This window comes from Lasioglossum baleicum, chromosome 5 (genome assembly GCF_051020765.1).
Source record: "Lasioglossum baleicum chromosome 5, iyLasBale1, whole genome shotgun sequence".
Lineage (NCBI taxonomy): Eukaryota > Metazoa > Arthropoda > Insecta > Hymenoptera > Halictidae > Lasioglossum > Lasioglossum baleicum.
In genome coordinates this window covers 11,634,300-11,648,695 of record NC_134933.1, presented here as the reverse complement: position 1 = coordinate 11,648,695, position 14,396 = coordinate 11,634,300, and the positions used below count along the sequence as shown (strand labels likewise).

General features: G+C 39.7%; 2 protein-coding genes across 6 annotated transcripts in view; both read right to left on the bottom strand.

Annotated features, from left to right (window-relative positions):
* Positions 1–8,151, bottom strand: part of LOC143208649 (photoreceptor-specific nuclear receptor) — a 28,451-nt gene extending 20,300 nt beyond the window's left edge. The window contains exons 1-3 of one of the 5 annotated variants that reach the window (XM_076423235.1): positions 7,457–8,151; positions 7,042–7,201; positions 911–1,334 (exon numbers count right to left, since the gene is read on the bottom strand). In XM_076423235.1, coding sequence (XP_076279350.1) covers positions 911–1,334; positions 7,042–7,162 — 545 coding nt within the window. In that variant the 5' untranslated portion in view covers positions 7,163–7,201; positions 7,457–8,151. The other 4 variants (XM_076423236.1, XM_076423240.1, XM_076423239.1 and 1 more) reach the window with 4 other exon arrangements.
* A 3,582-nt stretch (positions 8,152–11,733) lies between these two features.
* LOC143208540 (adenylate kinase isoenzyme 1) lies at positions 11,734–12,859 on the bottom strand. The gene is made up of 2 exons (XM_076422997.1): positions 12,739–12,859; positions 11,734–12,272 (listed from the first exon to the last, which is right to left on the bottom strand). Exons 1-2 carry the CDS (start codon positions 12,857–12,859, stop codon positions 11,734–11,736), a joined length of 660 nt encoding a protein of 219 aa, XP_076279112.1.
* Between the last annotated feature and the right edge of the window lie 1,537 nt (positions 12,860–14,396).

Here is a 14,396-nt window from a genome sequence, read left to right as displayed (position 1 = left end):
GACTACGTACGTGACTATCGATAACAGACGCCATAGGTGTGCGCGTTAAGCCTGTCGAGGAGATACACGACTCGATATACAAACTATTAACCCCCGTGCGCGCTCTTTGAAAAATAAATGTTGCTGGAGCTGCCGCCGGCCGCTTTACATGCGTGACCGGCATGCAAACCGAGCTCGAACAACAACCGTGCTGCCTTCTTTTCTGCTCGGATCTTTCCGAGTCCCTTTTCCCTATACCGTTCAGAGTTTTAAGGGAAATTGGACTTTTCTGAGTATACCGTAAGAGCTACTTCAGGTTCATGACGATTGACGTTTTATTTAGAATCTTTTTTACAACTTTTGAAGCTGTTCAGGCACTACTTCCTTGGAAGGGATATGTAATTCCTTTGTTTGAAGTGTTCATCTCGAGCCTGACTCGTTATCATTAGACAGCGGATCTTTATGCAAAATAAAAATTTTCTACCTGGATTACAACAAACTGAAGTGAAATAGGAATTAATTTTCTGTCTTAACACCGGTTCAAGATGACCGGTTCCAGATTTTTTATTTTACGATTATTGATGTAATAAAAATAATTTCATAAGAAATGATTATAAGATATATTATATAATATAATATATAATATATAAGATATTTCATAAGATATCTTTAGTGGAGCGCATATTCCAATAGGAGGTGCACAAAGACTAAATAAAATCGAGCCTTCTAAGGCTCGGTAGGTTTAGTGTTAATATGTTTGATAGATAAATTCAATAAATAAATTCTACCAATATTTTCACTGTTTGAAAGTACACGTACTCGTTTTCGTAAACAATGCACAAAATCCGCAGTCTAGTTATCATACAAGTGGGTTGAAAGGTCCAGAGTCCTTTCGAACCCTGTAAAGTAGCATTGTAGATTTGAAGCTCACCTGTAGATCAGCTTCCGTCGGACACTTCGTTTGAAGAAGCCGCTGCACCCATTACAAGCCAGGATACCGTAGTGTTTCCCGGAGCTGGTGTCGTCGCAAACCACGCATGTCAAACCAAGGCTGCGCGGTGGTTTGCTGCCGTGTTGCGGTCGCTGTTGCTGCTGTTGTTGCTGCTGCTGTTGCTGGTGCTGTTGCTGCTGCTGCTGGACTTGTCCCAGTAAATGAGGGTGGCCATTCCCGAGCGCAGTTAAATACGGTGACCTCGCGAGTGGGAAATCCGTTGGTATCCCTCTGCACAGAGGGACCGAACACTCCTGAACAGACCTCGAGGCATAAGGATCGTGACTCGAGGTCGATCCTGTCGCCCCTATAGGACTGTATCGTTCTGGTAATCCTGGGGAGATTACGCTGCTCTCTCCCGAGTCTAGAAGCAAATGGTTTTTCTGTGAGCTTTCCCCGTCCAAACGAGTCGCAGAAAAAATCCGCGGACGCTGCCATTCGTCATTATTCGATTAGGGTAAATGTGCCTTGTTTCAGCGTCTACCCAATAGTCAGAATTCTTGAAAAAAAACTGCTAACAAGCTCTCATTCATTTCAGTGAACATGGTCTACCTGCTCCTCACTTCCAACGCGCACCTCGTGTCTCGTTTTTAAAAAATATTTCGAAAACAATATACCAATCACATAACAACCCTTAAGATGGCTGACTATTGGGACAGTTACCCTACTCGTTCGATATTTAGTGAATTTGTAAAAACATTTAGATCTTTGAGCCTTTACACTGCAAATTTATTGTTTGTGAATATATATAATTATATATACATATATTATAATTAGACTGCGAAAATGGACACGTACAATTTAAAGCAGTGGACATGTTAAAAATATTTAAGGACATCAACGTATTAGTTTCAGCTTAATAGGATAATTAAAAGAAGAATACAATTTTTATTTGGCTCCTGTGTCTTGCAATCAATGCAAATATTTTCTATTTTGCATAAAGATCCGCAGTCTAATTATAATAGTCCTATAAGTTTCCTGAAGGATTAACACCTCTATAACCTTTGAACTAGGTGACGCTTCGATTACGAACACTCACGAAGATACAATAACGATGGGCAAGTAAAATTGAGGTAGCGCAAATTTTCGATTTGTTTGTCATCCTCGGTGATCGAAAGATAACATTTCCGCGACAGAGTTTGATTTATCGTTCTCGATCAGCTGGTGGTTCTCAATCCGTTAATCCCAGGAATCTTCCCGTGCATTCGTATGACCAATCCCGGACTGTATGTATAGCGCATTCTCTATTCTTGATTGATTCCCGTAGGGCGGAGCCAGTGGACACAACGATCGCGCATAAAATAATTACACACTCACAGGGAACGTTATGGATTAACATAGAGAATTTACCAGTTGGTTGACTGATGTCAGTATTTATTGGTAAATGTTTACCAAAAATGATTGCTTGTTACAGAAATGGATTGCACAACTTACAGATTGTTGCAAGAAACATAAACGTGTACAAACTGTAAATATAAATTCCAACGAAACTGAGTTCCAGTGTATTGTGAGGAGACCTGGTTGTTTGAATGGAAGATAAATTTATATGAATGATACATATTTTTCGGAGGTATACAGTTTGAGTTACTAGCTTTCCGTTCCTAAGGGACCAGCGATTTCTTTTCCGCATCCCTTCAGGCTTACCGGCTGAGTCGCGAGGGCAAACAGTATTTACATTGAGAAATGAGTTCGTAAAAACCACAGAAAGTAAAAGTGAGCCGACATAAATATTTATACCTCCAAATGGGAACGAAAGGCAGAGAAAGGTTAGAAGATTCTGGTTTCATTATCTTCCTTAATTGGAGGCTTTACTTTCGACATTTCGCGTCGATATTAACTAGTAAACCTTCGTCAGATAGTACAAAAGTTTCGTTCAAATTGTTCATAATTTCGGAAGCATAAATTCAAGCACGAACCTTAAAACGAAATTATCTCAAAGGTTTGAAAAAGATATATTTTCACATTTTATTTCATATGATATTCATTAATATTCGAATTATAGAAAGTTTGAAAATGCAGTCTAACAGTATGCAGGGTGTCCCGAAGTTAAGGTAATAAAACTTTGGCAGTGTATTTTATCAATAGGGTTATTTATAGCTACGAAGACCCTCTATAAAAAATGTTACGACAAAAATATTACACGACCGGCAGTAACAAGTTGACGTATGACGAAGTATTAATAGAACACGTATTCCTCGTGCATTCAATTTGCAATAGGGCCGAAGAACAAAACACAATTGTACAGAATGAAAAGAAAATTCAAATGAATTTTAACGTTTTCGGTCGAGAAAGAAGAAAATCAAATTAGAGATCGATGAAGTGAAGAGCGATAAGGATAAATCGTTATCTCGAGTCAAAAAGGGGTTCGATTGTACAATATTAACTGGGATAGGTGGTAATCTGACAAGTGTAATTAATTGGAAAATAAATTTCATCGGCAAGTTCCTTCCGTTAACGATATTAATTGGAAGATGGAGGTGCAAAGAGATCGGAAACCGGCGAACATCTGCGTGATCAACGAAATGTGATTTCGCTTCTCCACTCGGGTTTATTAGTCACGCTGCCAACCCCGACGAGCCGCGAGATCTCCCTGGAATCGTATTTGTCGACTGCCTCGTACCCGATCGAAAACTCGTTCCGGTCTCGTTAATGCCACGGGGTCAGATAGGATCCGCTCGAATTACCATACGAATCGACAACAGGTCGATGCAGGGTTAGGGTCCTGCTTGTAACCCACTGCAAAATAATTTAACTGTGTCCAAGTCTACGGACTTATTTCGAACTGATCCGGCCCCAAACATCCCCTCAAAAGAAATTGCCGGTCTGCGGATTTCATTCAATTATGAACCGACTAAACGTGACGAAACAGTACAATCTGTTCAATCATTTCTAGAAATGTACATTCGTGATAATGTACATTAATGAAAATCTACATTTGTGAGAATGTACATTTGTGAAATTGTACAAACATTTGTGAGAATGTATTTTTGTGAAATTGTACATTTGTGAAATTGTACAAACATTTGTGAAATTGTACATTTATGAGAATGTACATTTTTGAAATTGTACATTTGTGAGATTGTACATTTGTGAAATTGTACATTTATGAGAATGTACATTTGTGACATTGTACATTTATGAGAATGTACATTTGTGACATTGTACATTTATGAGAATGTACATTTGTGAAATTGTAATACATTTGTGAAATTGTACGTTTGTGAGAATGTACATTTGTGTAAATTGTGAAAATTGTAAACGATATCGAATTATTTAATCTGAAGCTTCATTTTCTAAAAAAAAAAATAGTTTTGCAAAAGATTGTGTTGATTCAGTCCATTATAGTGACAAGTATTGAGCATTTATAACAAAAATGAGTAGATCATTTAGAGAATATAAAACTGCTGTTGTATTATTTGCGAAATGAATAGAAAATAAAAATGGCTACGTAGCTCCTGTACCTTGTAATTAATACAAACAATTTTTGTTTTCCATAAAAGTTTTACCGATACGGTACATATGGTCTAATCTTGCTTAATTTGAAATTTAGATGTCCTGATCGTATCGAATCAAGAGATGAGTATCTCCAATCATAATAAACGATCGAGCCTGTGAAGCACGTTGAAAACTGACTGATCCACGTATCATCCAGACGCGTTGGAGAGACTTCAATCGCATCGTTTCGTCGTTACAGTCGTAGGGGGATGAACTAGAGGCGATCTTATTAATGCAACTCACGTAACGTCCTAAGCTTGTCGGTCTTTCGATCTCGTTAACACCCTAATCCCAGTGAACGGGTACGGAGAGACACAAATTGCGACATGTGAAATCAATTCTCCAAGATGGCGTCGACGCGCTGTCACGAATAAAAATGGCATTTGCATCGAGGATACCAAAACATGAACAGAATGTTACGCGCACGAAGTTTTTATATTGCATAAAGATCCGCTTCGTAATATGTGCGTAAAATTATGAAAGTCATATATTTCTTGTTCCGAGACATTTAAAGGATTACACATTTCAATGAATTAAAAAATATTTGTACGTTATGTAACATTTTAATTTAGAATTTTATTAGTCTCGATTAATGAAATTTTATTATGAATGTGAAATTTTTTGTGAATCTCATGGAAACGGTCATTTGCGCGAAACGCATGAAATTGAACGTCAGCTGAGAATTTCCAAAGACGCGACTGCTCGACTTTGTTAATAAAATTCGACAGGGTGGTTCGGAAAAAGCGCGGGGTTCGCTCGATACGGTCGACCATAAATTCACCGAAGTTTATGGTCGCGGCGACGACGGCGCCGGGCCACGTACGCGACAACGTTACGCCATTAGAGTAATCAAATCTCGGCGGAAGCTCGCGAAATGCCGCGACTGCCAGGGGTTAAACGAGAAGAGAAAAATTGCACGGTCGTATGGTGACCGGTCGACGGGATTCACGTGCACACACACATGTATGCACGTATTCGTGTAGTGCGTGCGTGTGTATAAATAACGGGCGCGAAAGCAGGGGCGTCAAATTTCATTAGCATATCAATGCTGGCGGATGGCGAGGCGCCACCTGCGCCCCCGTATTATGGGATCATCGAGGAACTATAGTGGGGTTGCACGGAATGACGTACCGGCATAGGGGATGCAGCTTGGAAAGAGCGAAAAAAAGGGATTTCGTAACTACCAGCGACCAGTTTGGTCACCCTACCTCCTCACGCTCCCCGCCCACCGTCGACTAATTGTTACCGCATTAGGGAGATACGGTGACTCCGATCCTGTCTGGGATTGCGTCTCATATCGACCTGATTCTTGCTCATCTGTTCCGGGTAGTTTTCTAAAGTGTTCTCTTAATGCTAGTGTTTTGTGCATCCCCTAAGCTTTAATCACAGTAACGCCTCGGTACATGAACCATTTCAAGTAAAAGCGGTGTAATTCGATGTTTGTCTAGTTCAACACTTCAATAAAATAATTTTAACCCTTAGCACTTGAGTGGTGACTTTGAGGCGCCACTAAAAATTGCTGTACCATTATTTATGTATCCACCAAATTTAACGAATCATTGAGAATGGAAATATTCTAGGTCGGAAGAAATGTTTAATTTTCGAGTTGAAGTAGCTCCGAGTGCTAAGGGTTATACGATTTCACCATGACGAAAACTGAAGACCTTCAAGATCGGTTTTGTACCCAAAAGTGGTGTATAATAAATCTGTAGGCTCTAATAGTATTGCTTGATCAAAACGTTTCATAACATTTGCGTTCTGTTACCTATGACTACAGTGCTAGATTGAATCATACATGGATGTAGATTGAACTGTGTGTGTGTTGAAACACGTATCCAAATGATGGAGAATAATTCAGATATCAATTTAGATAATCAGTTTCATGTCTAGTTAGTTTTATATCTGCGGGGGGGGGGTCTATCAGTTACTTTAGTGTTTTTGGAATGCATAGTACAATTCGCCAAAGATCTAATTTTATAATACATACGATCTATAAGATCTCCGCTGTAATATTGTCCACACTAATTCATTAAAAACATCACTTTAAACACAACATTTTTGAACATCTATCAATTATGTCACCATTTTCTATGTTCATTTGATTGGATAAGGTTATCCAATTTGATTTATGACTATTTTACTCTTTTATTCTATTGACACAACGAAAAGTGTACAGATGAGAATGTTTAGTACAAAGTGAACCAACATTTTTAATCTTCATTTCATTCCCACGAATGCACCTCTAATTTCCTTAACTTATATCCGATTACTCTAATAGTATAATTTCGTTGGCTGTGCAGTGCCCACCTTTTCTACTTTGCGGCCTAGAACTGCGGCCGACGTAGAAACGCGACGGAAGTGGATTTGTCTAAATTCTGTCTGCTAAAATGGAGTTCTTTAGTGAAATTCTTTCAACGTAAAAGTTTGCTGTCACAATTGTTACATTCTGTATTTTATTTCACGATGTACACAATCAAAATTACTCATCATTGCACCGAGTGTCGTATCCCTACAGTTTCTACGAACACCAATTAAATTCCAAACGCAAAGATAACCAATTATGAACTCTATCTTACCGTGACGGATGCTCATAGGGCTTTTAGGGCTTCTGGGATGTTCTGACGGCGCGTCATTCTGCGATTGTTGGTGCTGATGTTGGTGTTCCTCGGAAGTGGTGATCGACGTTGCTCCGTTCATGGTGTGTCAGTACGCATTCCCTGTTATGGGATCAATGTACTGTAACATGTTTTACCCACAATCGTTACTGCTCATCAATAAACAATTACCATTTCGACTCTACAACTTACATCATCAAAAGAATTCATCTCCGTTCACTATACGTACCGTACTCACAAGAACTGGGACTTTAACGGTACACAACCAACTAGCAAGAGGCTAACAAAGCTTCCAGAGTATAAACTACGGTTTCCATTGATAGTTCTTACTCTAATCTAAACGATTCGCATGGATAAATCACTGTGGAGGTCTCACCTGGTTGCAAAGCTCCGGAAAGCTCACTTGCGTATCACTCGCGCACACCACGGGGTTCGTAAAGGTCGGAATCACTGAGCTGTCTCAAGGTTCTAAACACTTAGGTCTGTTCGCTGGTTTGTTCTTCAGTTTTCACGGTAGTCTACGACGTGGTGACGGAAACGTCCACTGGATTCACCGTCGGCTAGCTTCACGGAGACTGTCCACGAAACCCGGAGCCTCCGAAGAGCTGCGTTCGCGTCAGGGAGGCCAACAACGATGGATGACGTCTCGGAGTCGGTATCTCGGCGAGAGATCGACATTAGCTCCGACGCGATCGTCCCGTGTCACCGGAGGTCGGCGCCGTTGGTGGTTGCAGTGGTGTCTCGACGCCGAGCGTCCCGCGAGCAACCAGCCACCGATTGGTCCGTTGGCACTTTTGAAGGCGGGATCAGGAGGCAACGCCGGAAAAACAACAAAAACGACGAGCGGGAGGATTTAACCTATAGCCGGCACGTTTGATGCGGCGCTTCGCCGACGACGCGCGTCCCGGCGCCTGCGCGCACCCCTCCGTACCGGCTGACGCCTGGTCGACGACGCTTCAACCCCCCACCCTCTCGCGGCATCGTCACGAGACGACGCCTACCTTCGCCCACTGAACGTCGTGCAATTGTTGATCGTTGGTTACGTGGTAGTGAAACTCGCTCTCCTTCTCTTTTCCTCTTGCCACCCCCGGCTACCGATGCGTTTCTTTCCCCGTTTCAACCCCCTACCACGAGAATCCGAGCTGGAAATGCTCGGGGATGCTGGAATCAGATGCACCCGCGACACAACGGGGCCACGTTCTATCCAAGAAATGCTTTTCGAGCACTCCAACAGCTTTAATTTATCGCTGGGCTAGGATTAACGAATCGGGGACGTTACGTTCCGTCGATTCGAATTCTCGGAAAAAGATATACATACAGCACGTAGAGTATTATTTTACAGAGGCGTCTCCAATTTCATATTTGTCTATGTTTATACAATGAATAGAAATGAATAGAAGATATGTTGACATAGAGTATAACAGAGTAGAATATAGTTCGAGTGAATTGTTTTCGATAGAACCAGTTGCAGACGTTTGATCAGGATCTGACATACGGTGCACAGAGGCGTCGTCTTGTGTACGCCGTCAAAGAGTCAGGATTTGAAAAGACTAGTTAACGGAGCAATTAATCGTTCGATCGAACTTTCGATTCCTGAAGTGTTCCCCTGGACAAATCGAGCGAAATCCACTGGCAGCGAGGTTTAGCGGTGAAGTTGCAGTGGCCTAGGTAATAGCTGCGGGGGTGGCAGGCGACGGGGTAGTGGTAAATTCAGCCGGAGGGATTGCCAGGTCCGCCATACTGGATTCCTGTCGCCGAACGACCCTGTGGTTTTCCGGTAATCGTTGCCAGGGATGCAGACAGGCATCCTAGCCCCCACCAGCCAACGAGCAGCTAGAAGCCACGCCCCGAACCTCCATGGCGGACCAATGACGTCGAGACATCGCGACGCTGCCGTCCACCAATAGGATTACCCTCTGATACGGTCTTTCGCTTGTCAATGACTGCTGCACGACCACCCTCGCTAGCTCTCGCTGGGGTGCTTTTCAATTTCGGGCCCGCACCCTCATAAACGCAGCCAACCACCCGTCCACCCACCCCAACACACTTCGATAGGTCGCCACCAACACATAGAAATCCGACGAGCGTACCATCGACGGTGTTGGCTGCCAGGGGCGGATGCACAAGTGGCGATCGAAGAGAGGGATGTTTTTCATATCAGAGAAAGGTTTGAAAACATGACGTATCAAAATTGTTCCGACTAGACTGCGGATCTCTATGCAAAATAAACATTTTCTACCTGCATTGCGACAAACTGGAGCTTTATTTTCTTGGACGTCTATTTTCTTTCTTAACCCCTTGTCCTGCAATATCGTGTCAGACTCGTGATGAAGATTCTGAACAGAGATTCTTTTTTGGTTTCGTTCATTCGTAAAGTTATTGGAGAAAATGTAACCATACAATAGATATAAATTTTCTTCTTTTTTAGGAAATTATGAGAATGAAAATAATGAAACAGTATTTTTAAATTCTTCTGTCATTACTGTTCTAAATTGCACCTGCTCATTTCTGTCACAAACGCATCGAATTCTGCTTACGACTAAAATAAATTGGTGCTATCTAAAATAGTGGAGAGATTGAACGAATTCAAACATGAAGAAAGTAAGAGGCTATCTTGTAATCGACGCAAGCCATTTTTATTGTGCACAAAGATCCGCTTTCTAATGATAATATTTTGAAGACATTCGAAGAATTTTGAAATATTGTCATATTTTTTTTGGCGTATGAATAGAATGCAACCCGATGTGACTAAGGGTGTCATTTCTTTTCGAACTATTTGTGTAAGCTTAACAATGAATTTTTGTTCAAGCTTAAAGCAGATTCCGGAAGAAAAGAATGCAGAAAGGAATTCAGATTTTTCGAGAAACCTGGCGCCGGGTTTTATCGAGCAACCGTCCATCCATGCCAGGACCATCGGTGAACACGGTCTATCAGTCATCCACCGAGACGCGGAGGAGGACTCACGTGCAGATGACTACTATGGAAGGTACATGTATGTTTATGAATATATATCTGCCAAGCGAGTCGTATAGAAACGCCGGCGAAACGATGTACGTGTGTCGGGAAGGGAGTGAAGTTTCTATGTAGATACGAAAACGACGATCTTACGTGTGCGCATGTAGATGTGTTCTCATAAATGGATGCAACCATCCATCTACTGATTAAAACGAGCGGAAACAACATAGAGGAGATGAATAAATACTGACGTACGTCGCGGTATAAATGAAGGCACACAGACGTGGAATGAATAACCCGCCCATCAAAAACACTATTCCTGCGTACGCGGGAAAAATGTGTAGACGACAGTCAGTTTACCTGCTGTACCGAGCTGTTTGCTTAGCGATCATACACTTGTATGGGTTATACTAACAGAAATCATACTGCTTTTCACGGGAGAAAATCTGTAAAATACCAGTTTAGGTTAAAATATCGTTAGAACCAGAAGTTTCATGAGCGCGAATTGTGAAGCTATCAGAAAGATGGTAAAAGATCATCGAAGAAAATGTAAAATATAAAATATAGTAAAGTTCATTGCTTGACTAAACAAACTGGGTTTTCTATTTCACCTTAATATACCCAAATTACTTTCTTGCCAACCCAATAATTTCAGTATTAGTTATTTTAATCAATAATTTTTGTTTCGAGTTTAACCCTTTGCACTCGGAGCTATTTTAACTCGAAAATGAAATATTTCTTTCGACTTAGAATAATTCCACTGTATATGATTTCTTTCTTTTGATGGATATGAGATTGACATAATACCTCATACAATACTCAAATGTTCAGTAATTGATTGGATTAGATAATGACAGCAACGGGTTAAATTTTATCAAGACAATGACCCAAAGCATAAGGTCCGAATTATGCAGGAATTTCTACTACACAATTGTGCAAAAGTATTGCGGTCCCCTGCCCGATCCCCTGACTTAAATACAATTGAGAATTATAGGGATGATTTGGACCGTAGAGTTCATAAAACGCCAATACGTAACAGAGAAGAATTAGAGAACAGGATAGAAGAAGAACAGTGCAAATGTAGCAAGGATTGTGTGCAAGAAATAATTACTCTACTCAGCAAAATATTAAGTAAATAAAGTGTCCCAAGATTTATCTTTTATACCAACGGAATTATTAATAAGAGACAAGCCGTTTTTCAAGTAATACATAGTTTATACTGTACTTCAACATAATCCAACTCAGTTTTGTACATAATCGCATATCCATTCGAAATACACAGCTCAAAATCCAAAATAATATATTGTGTCCCAATATTTTCGTGACCGACTGTACACATATGTGAAGTACATCTCACAAAATTTAATTGATCAGTGTAACATACTCATCGAGTCAATCGTCCACAGAATATTACACTGTGTAATTACACTGTATCATACAAGAATGTTAAATCGCACAATCCAAGGAGCGTGACATATACTGTGCTGATTGGCAAAGCTCATTCATCTTTATGAATCTAGTACAATACGTATATAACAAATGCTTTTGTTCCCTTAAATTAAAAGCCGTCCATACATAGGCATCCTATAAACAACTAGCCATTAAAATCTACAACAGTAGAAGCAATAAATGTTACATAATATTTTCTAGAAACTAAGAGTGTACTTCAGTTCTACTTAAACAATAAAAGTCTTCTGTTTAAGAACTCGCGGTTGCAGTCCGAAGGTAGTTATCGATAGCTTTGCACACGTCCTCCATGACGTTAACCAAGTCGGCTTCACCGTCGATTTTTATCAAACGATCTTTATAGTGTTTAACAACCGTTCGGTTTTTTTTATGGAATTCTGTGATCTGCTTCTTAACGAAATCATAATTCGTGACCGCTCTTTCAGTGGTAGTAGCCGCTCTGCCCATTATTCGATCGCTCAACACGGAATTCCTTACGTTCAGATACAAAACGACATCGGGAGGCTTCACGGTTTTGTCGAATGTTATGCACTGTTCCTTCCGCCTTGGGAAACCGCTTATGATCACACCCTTCTTCTTGTACAGGTTGTCCATAATTTTAGTAGCGATTAATTCGATCAGTACATCGGTCGGTACCAGTTGGCCTTGCGACATCAATCGCGCTAATGTGAAAGCTCTCTCCGTTCGCGTCGTTATTTCTTGTCGGATCAGATCCGCGGTCACGAGGTGGAGGAAATCATACTTCTGCGCCACTTTCTCGATCAGCGTTCCTGTAACAATCATCCACGAGTCATGGAAATAAAAACAGATATCGGCGAATCTTGGAAAACATGGTTAATCCATTCAAATTTTATTTGGACCGATGCTCACTCCCGTCCATAAATCTCCGGACACTTACTTATCTTCCACAAAATGTGGTAATTAAAGAATACAAGCTTCCAGCTTGATAGCTATTTAAAAATTGTGGCCCCACTTAAATTTGGAAGATTAGAAAATATAAGAATAATGATTAAAATTTCGTGAACATAGGATATAACATAGGTCAGATTTGATTTACATGTTCTCGACATTCGAAAAAATTAGTAAGTACCACTTTTATTTCGTGCAATCCTAAATTTGAAGATAATTATGTTACAAGTGAACAATTTTAATTTTGCATAAAGGTCTGCTGTTTTGTTACTGGGTTAAGCACTGATATCAAAGAATGCAAAGTGTATAATTAAGAAATTTGATAACTTTTTCCGGCGCCTGGTCCTCCAAGGAGAAAAACGACCGGAAAATAGCGGTTTTTTAAAGGTTCAGTATTGACATTAATGACCGCTGGAACAGGCTCGGATGCACCTATACAATTGCCCATTGAACTGGTTGTTTTTTCGGATATACTCTTAATCTTGCAACCCCTCTTTTCATCTGCCAACGGTGACAGAATGCATTTAACGATATTCTTGGACCGTGTCACGCAATAACGAAGTTTTTGATTTATCATATACGTCTTGAAAACACATTTCGTTCATCGTGAAGTACGATCCCTATCCGAAAAAATGTAACATGTGAAAATATCGATTTGTCATTTTCCTGTGAGACCGGATTTTGGTTGCAAAAAAAGATACGTAATTTCAATACCATTGACAAACGAAAAATGAAATTTTTATGTTCTCCCTAATAAGAAAATATAAATAACGTTATCATGTTAAAAGCAAAACAAGTCGTGCATACTTTTTGATTGCAGTATTTAACCACAGATAAACTGCGAAGCATGTTTCTCAAAGATATTTTTTAACAAGGAATTTCTAATTTAATTTTTGATCATGTTCGAAACGCACTCCTTCCTCACCGATATTAGGTATTGCATGTTCGTACCGTTCGTGCTGTTTCAATTATTTTACAAAAATCTTTATTCTTTTATACCTTTCATACTTGTAAATTATTTCTTTAATCTGCACAGAAATTAATTAGTTATAACACATTAAATACATTCAGTTTCGATTAAACTTTGCTCACATTAGGTTCCTACGTTACTAGCTGTAGTTATAAAATAAAAAATACAGACAGACTGAACATTTTATCACAGTACAGACATTACAGCATAGGGGTTTCTTCGTCTACGCGTTTTGGGGTTCTAAGATGCAATGCATTTTTCTGTTCTGCATTTCTGCAATGCATTTACGGTTCTGAATTATCGACTCTGTAGAAAATGCTTTCGTACGACAGCGGACTCTATCGAAGTCGAACGATCAGCTAGTGAACTACACGGGGTTGCAACCGCGAAAATCGGTCAAATCGGATTGAGGTAAAATTTTGCCCACAGCCTCAATTTGCAATAAAAACATGTTTCCCAAAACGATTTTTGTCGATTCGAAGAAATTTTATTTATCATCTCGGTGTCATTTTCTAACTTACCACAATATATTTACTACCTTACAAAAAATATAAACTTTCTTTGGTCTTCTACATTTTTTTTTAATCTTATTAATGATTAATCTTATAAAAGCAAATCTGAGGTGTACTGAAATGAACTTACCATAGAACTTACTAAAGACGGATTAATCAGCTATTTAATCAATTACTACTTATTTAAGTATTGCATGAGGTATTATATCAATTTCTTATTCAATGGAATTATTCTAGGTCGGAGGAAATGTTTAATTTTCAAGTTAAAATGGCTCCGACTGCAAAATAATGTAATTACCGAAAGAGGCGTCGCGCCATTTTAACACTAAACCTATCATCACCGGTCAAAATGACCGGTTCCAGATTTTTTATTTTACTATTATTGATATGATAAAAATAATTTCATAAGAAATGACTATGGATATCTTTAGTGGAGCATATGTATATTACAACAGGACCTGCACAAAGTCTAAATAAAATGAATCTTGTCATTTTAATAAGGG

What these genes read in the sequence shown, in the direction of transcription:
- LOC143208540 (XM_076422997.1), bottom strand. Translation starts at nt 12,859, where the DNA reads ATGGGCAATTGTATAGGTGCATCCGAGCCTGTTCCAGCGGTCATTAAT. An exon ending in AGGACCAGGCGCCGGAAAAA is followed by an intron (nt 12,273 to 12,738) that starts GTTATCAAATTT and finishes TGATTGTTACAG; the next exon opens with GAACGCTGATCGAGAAAGTG.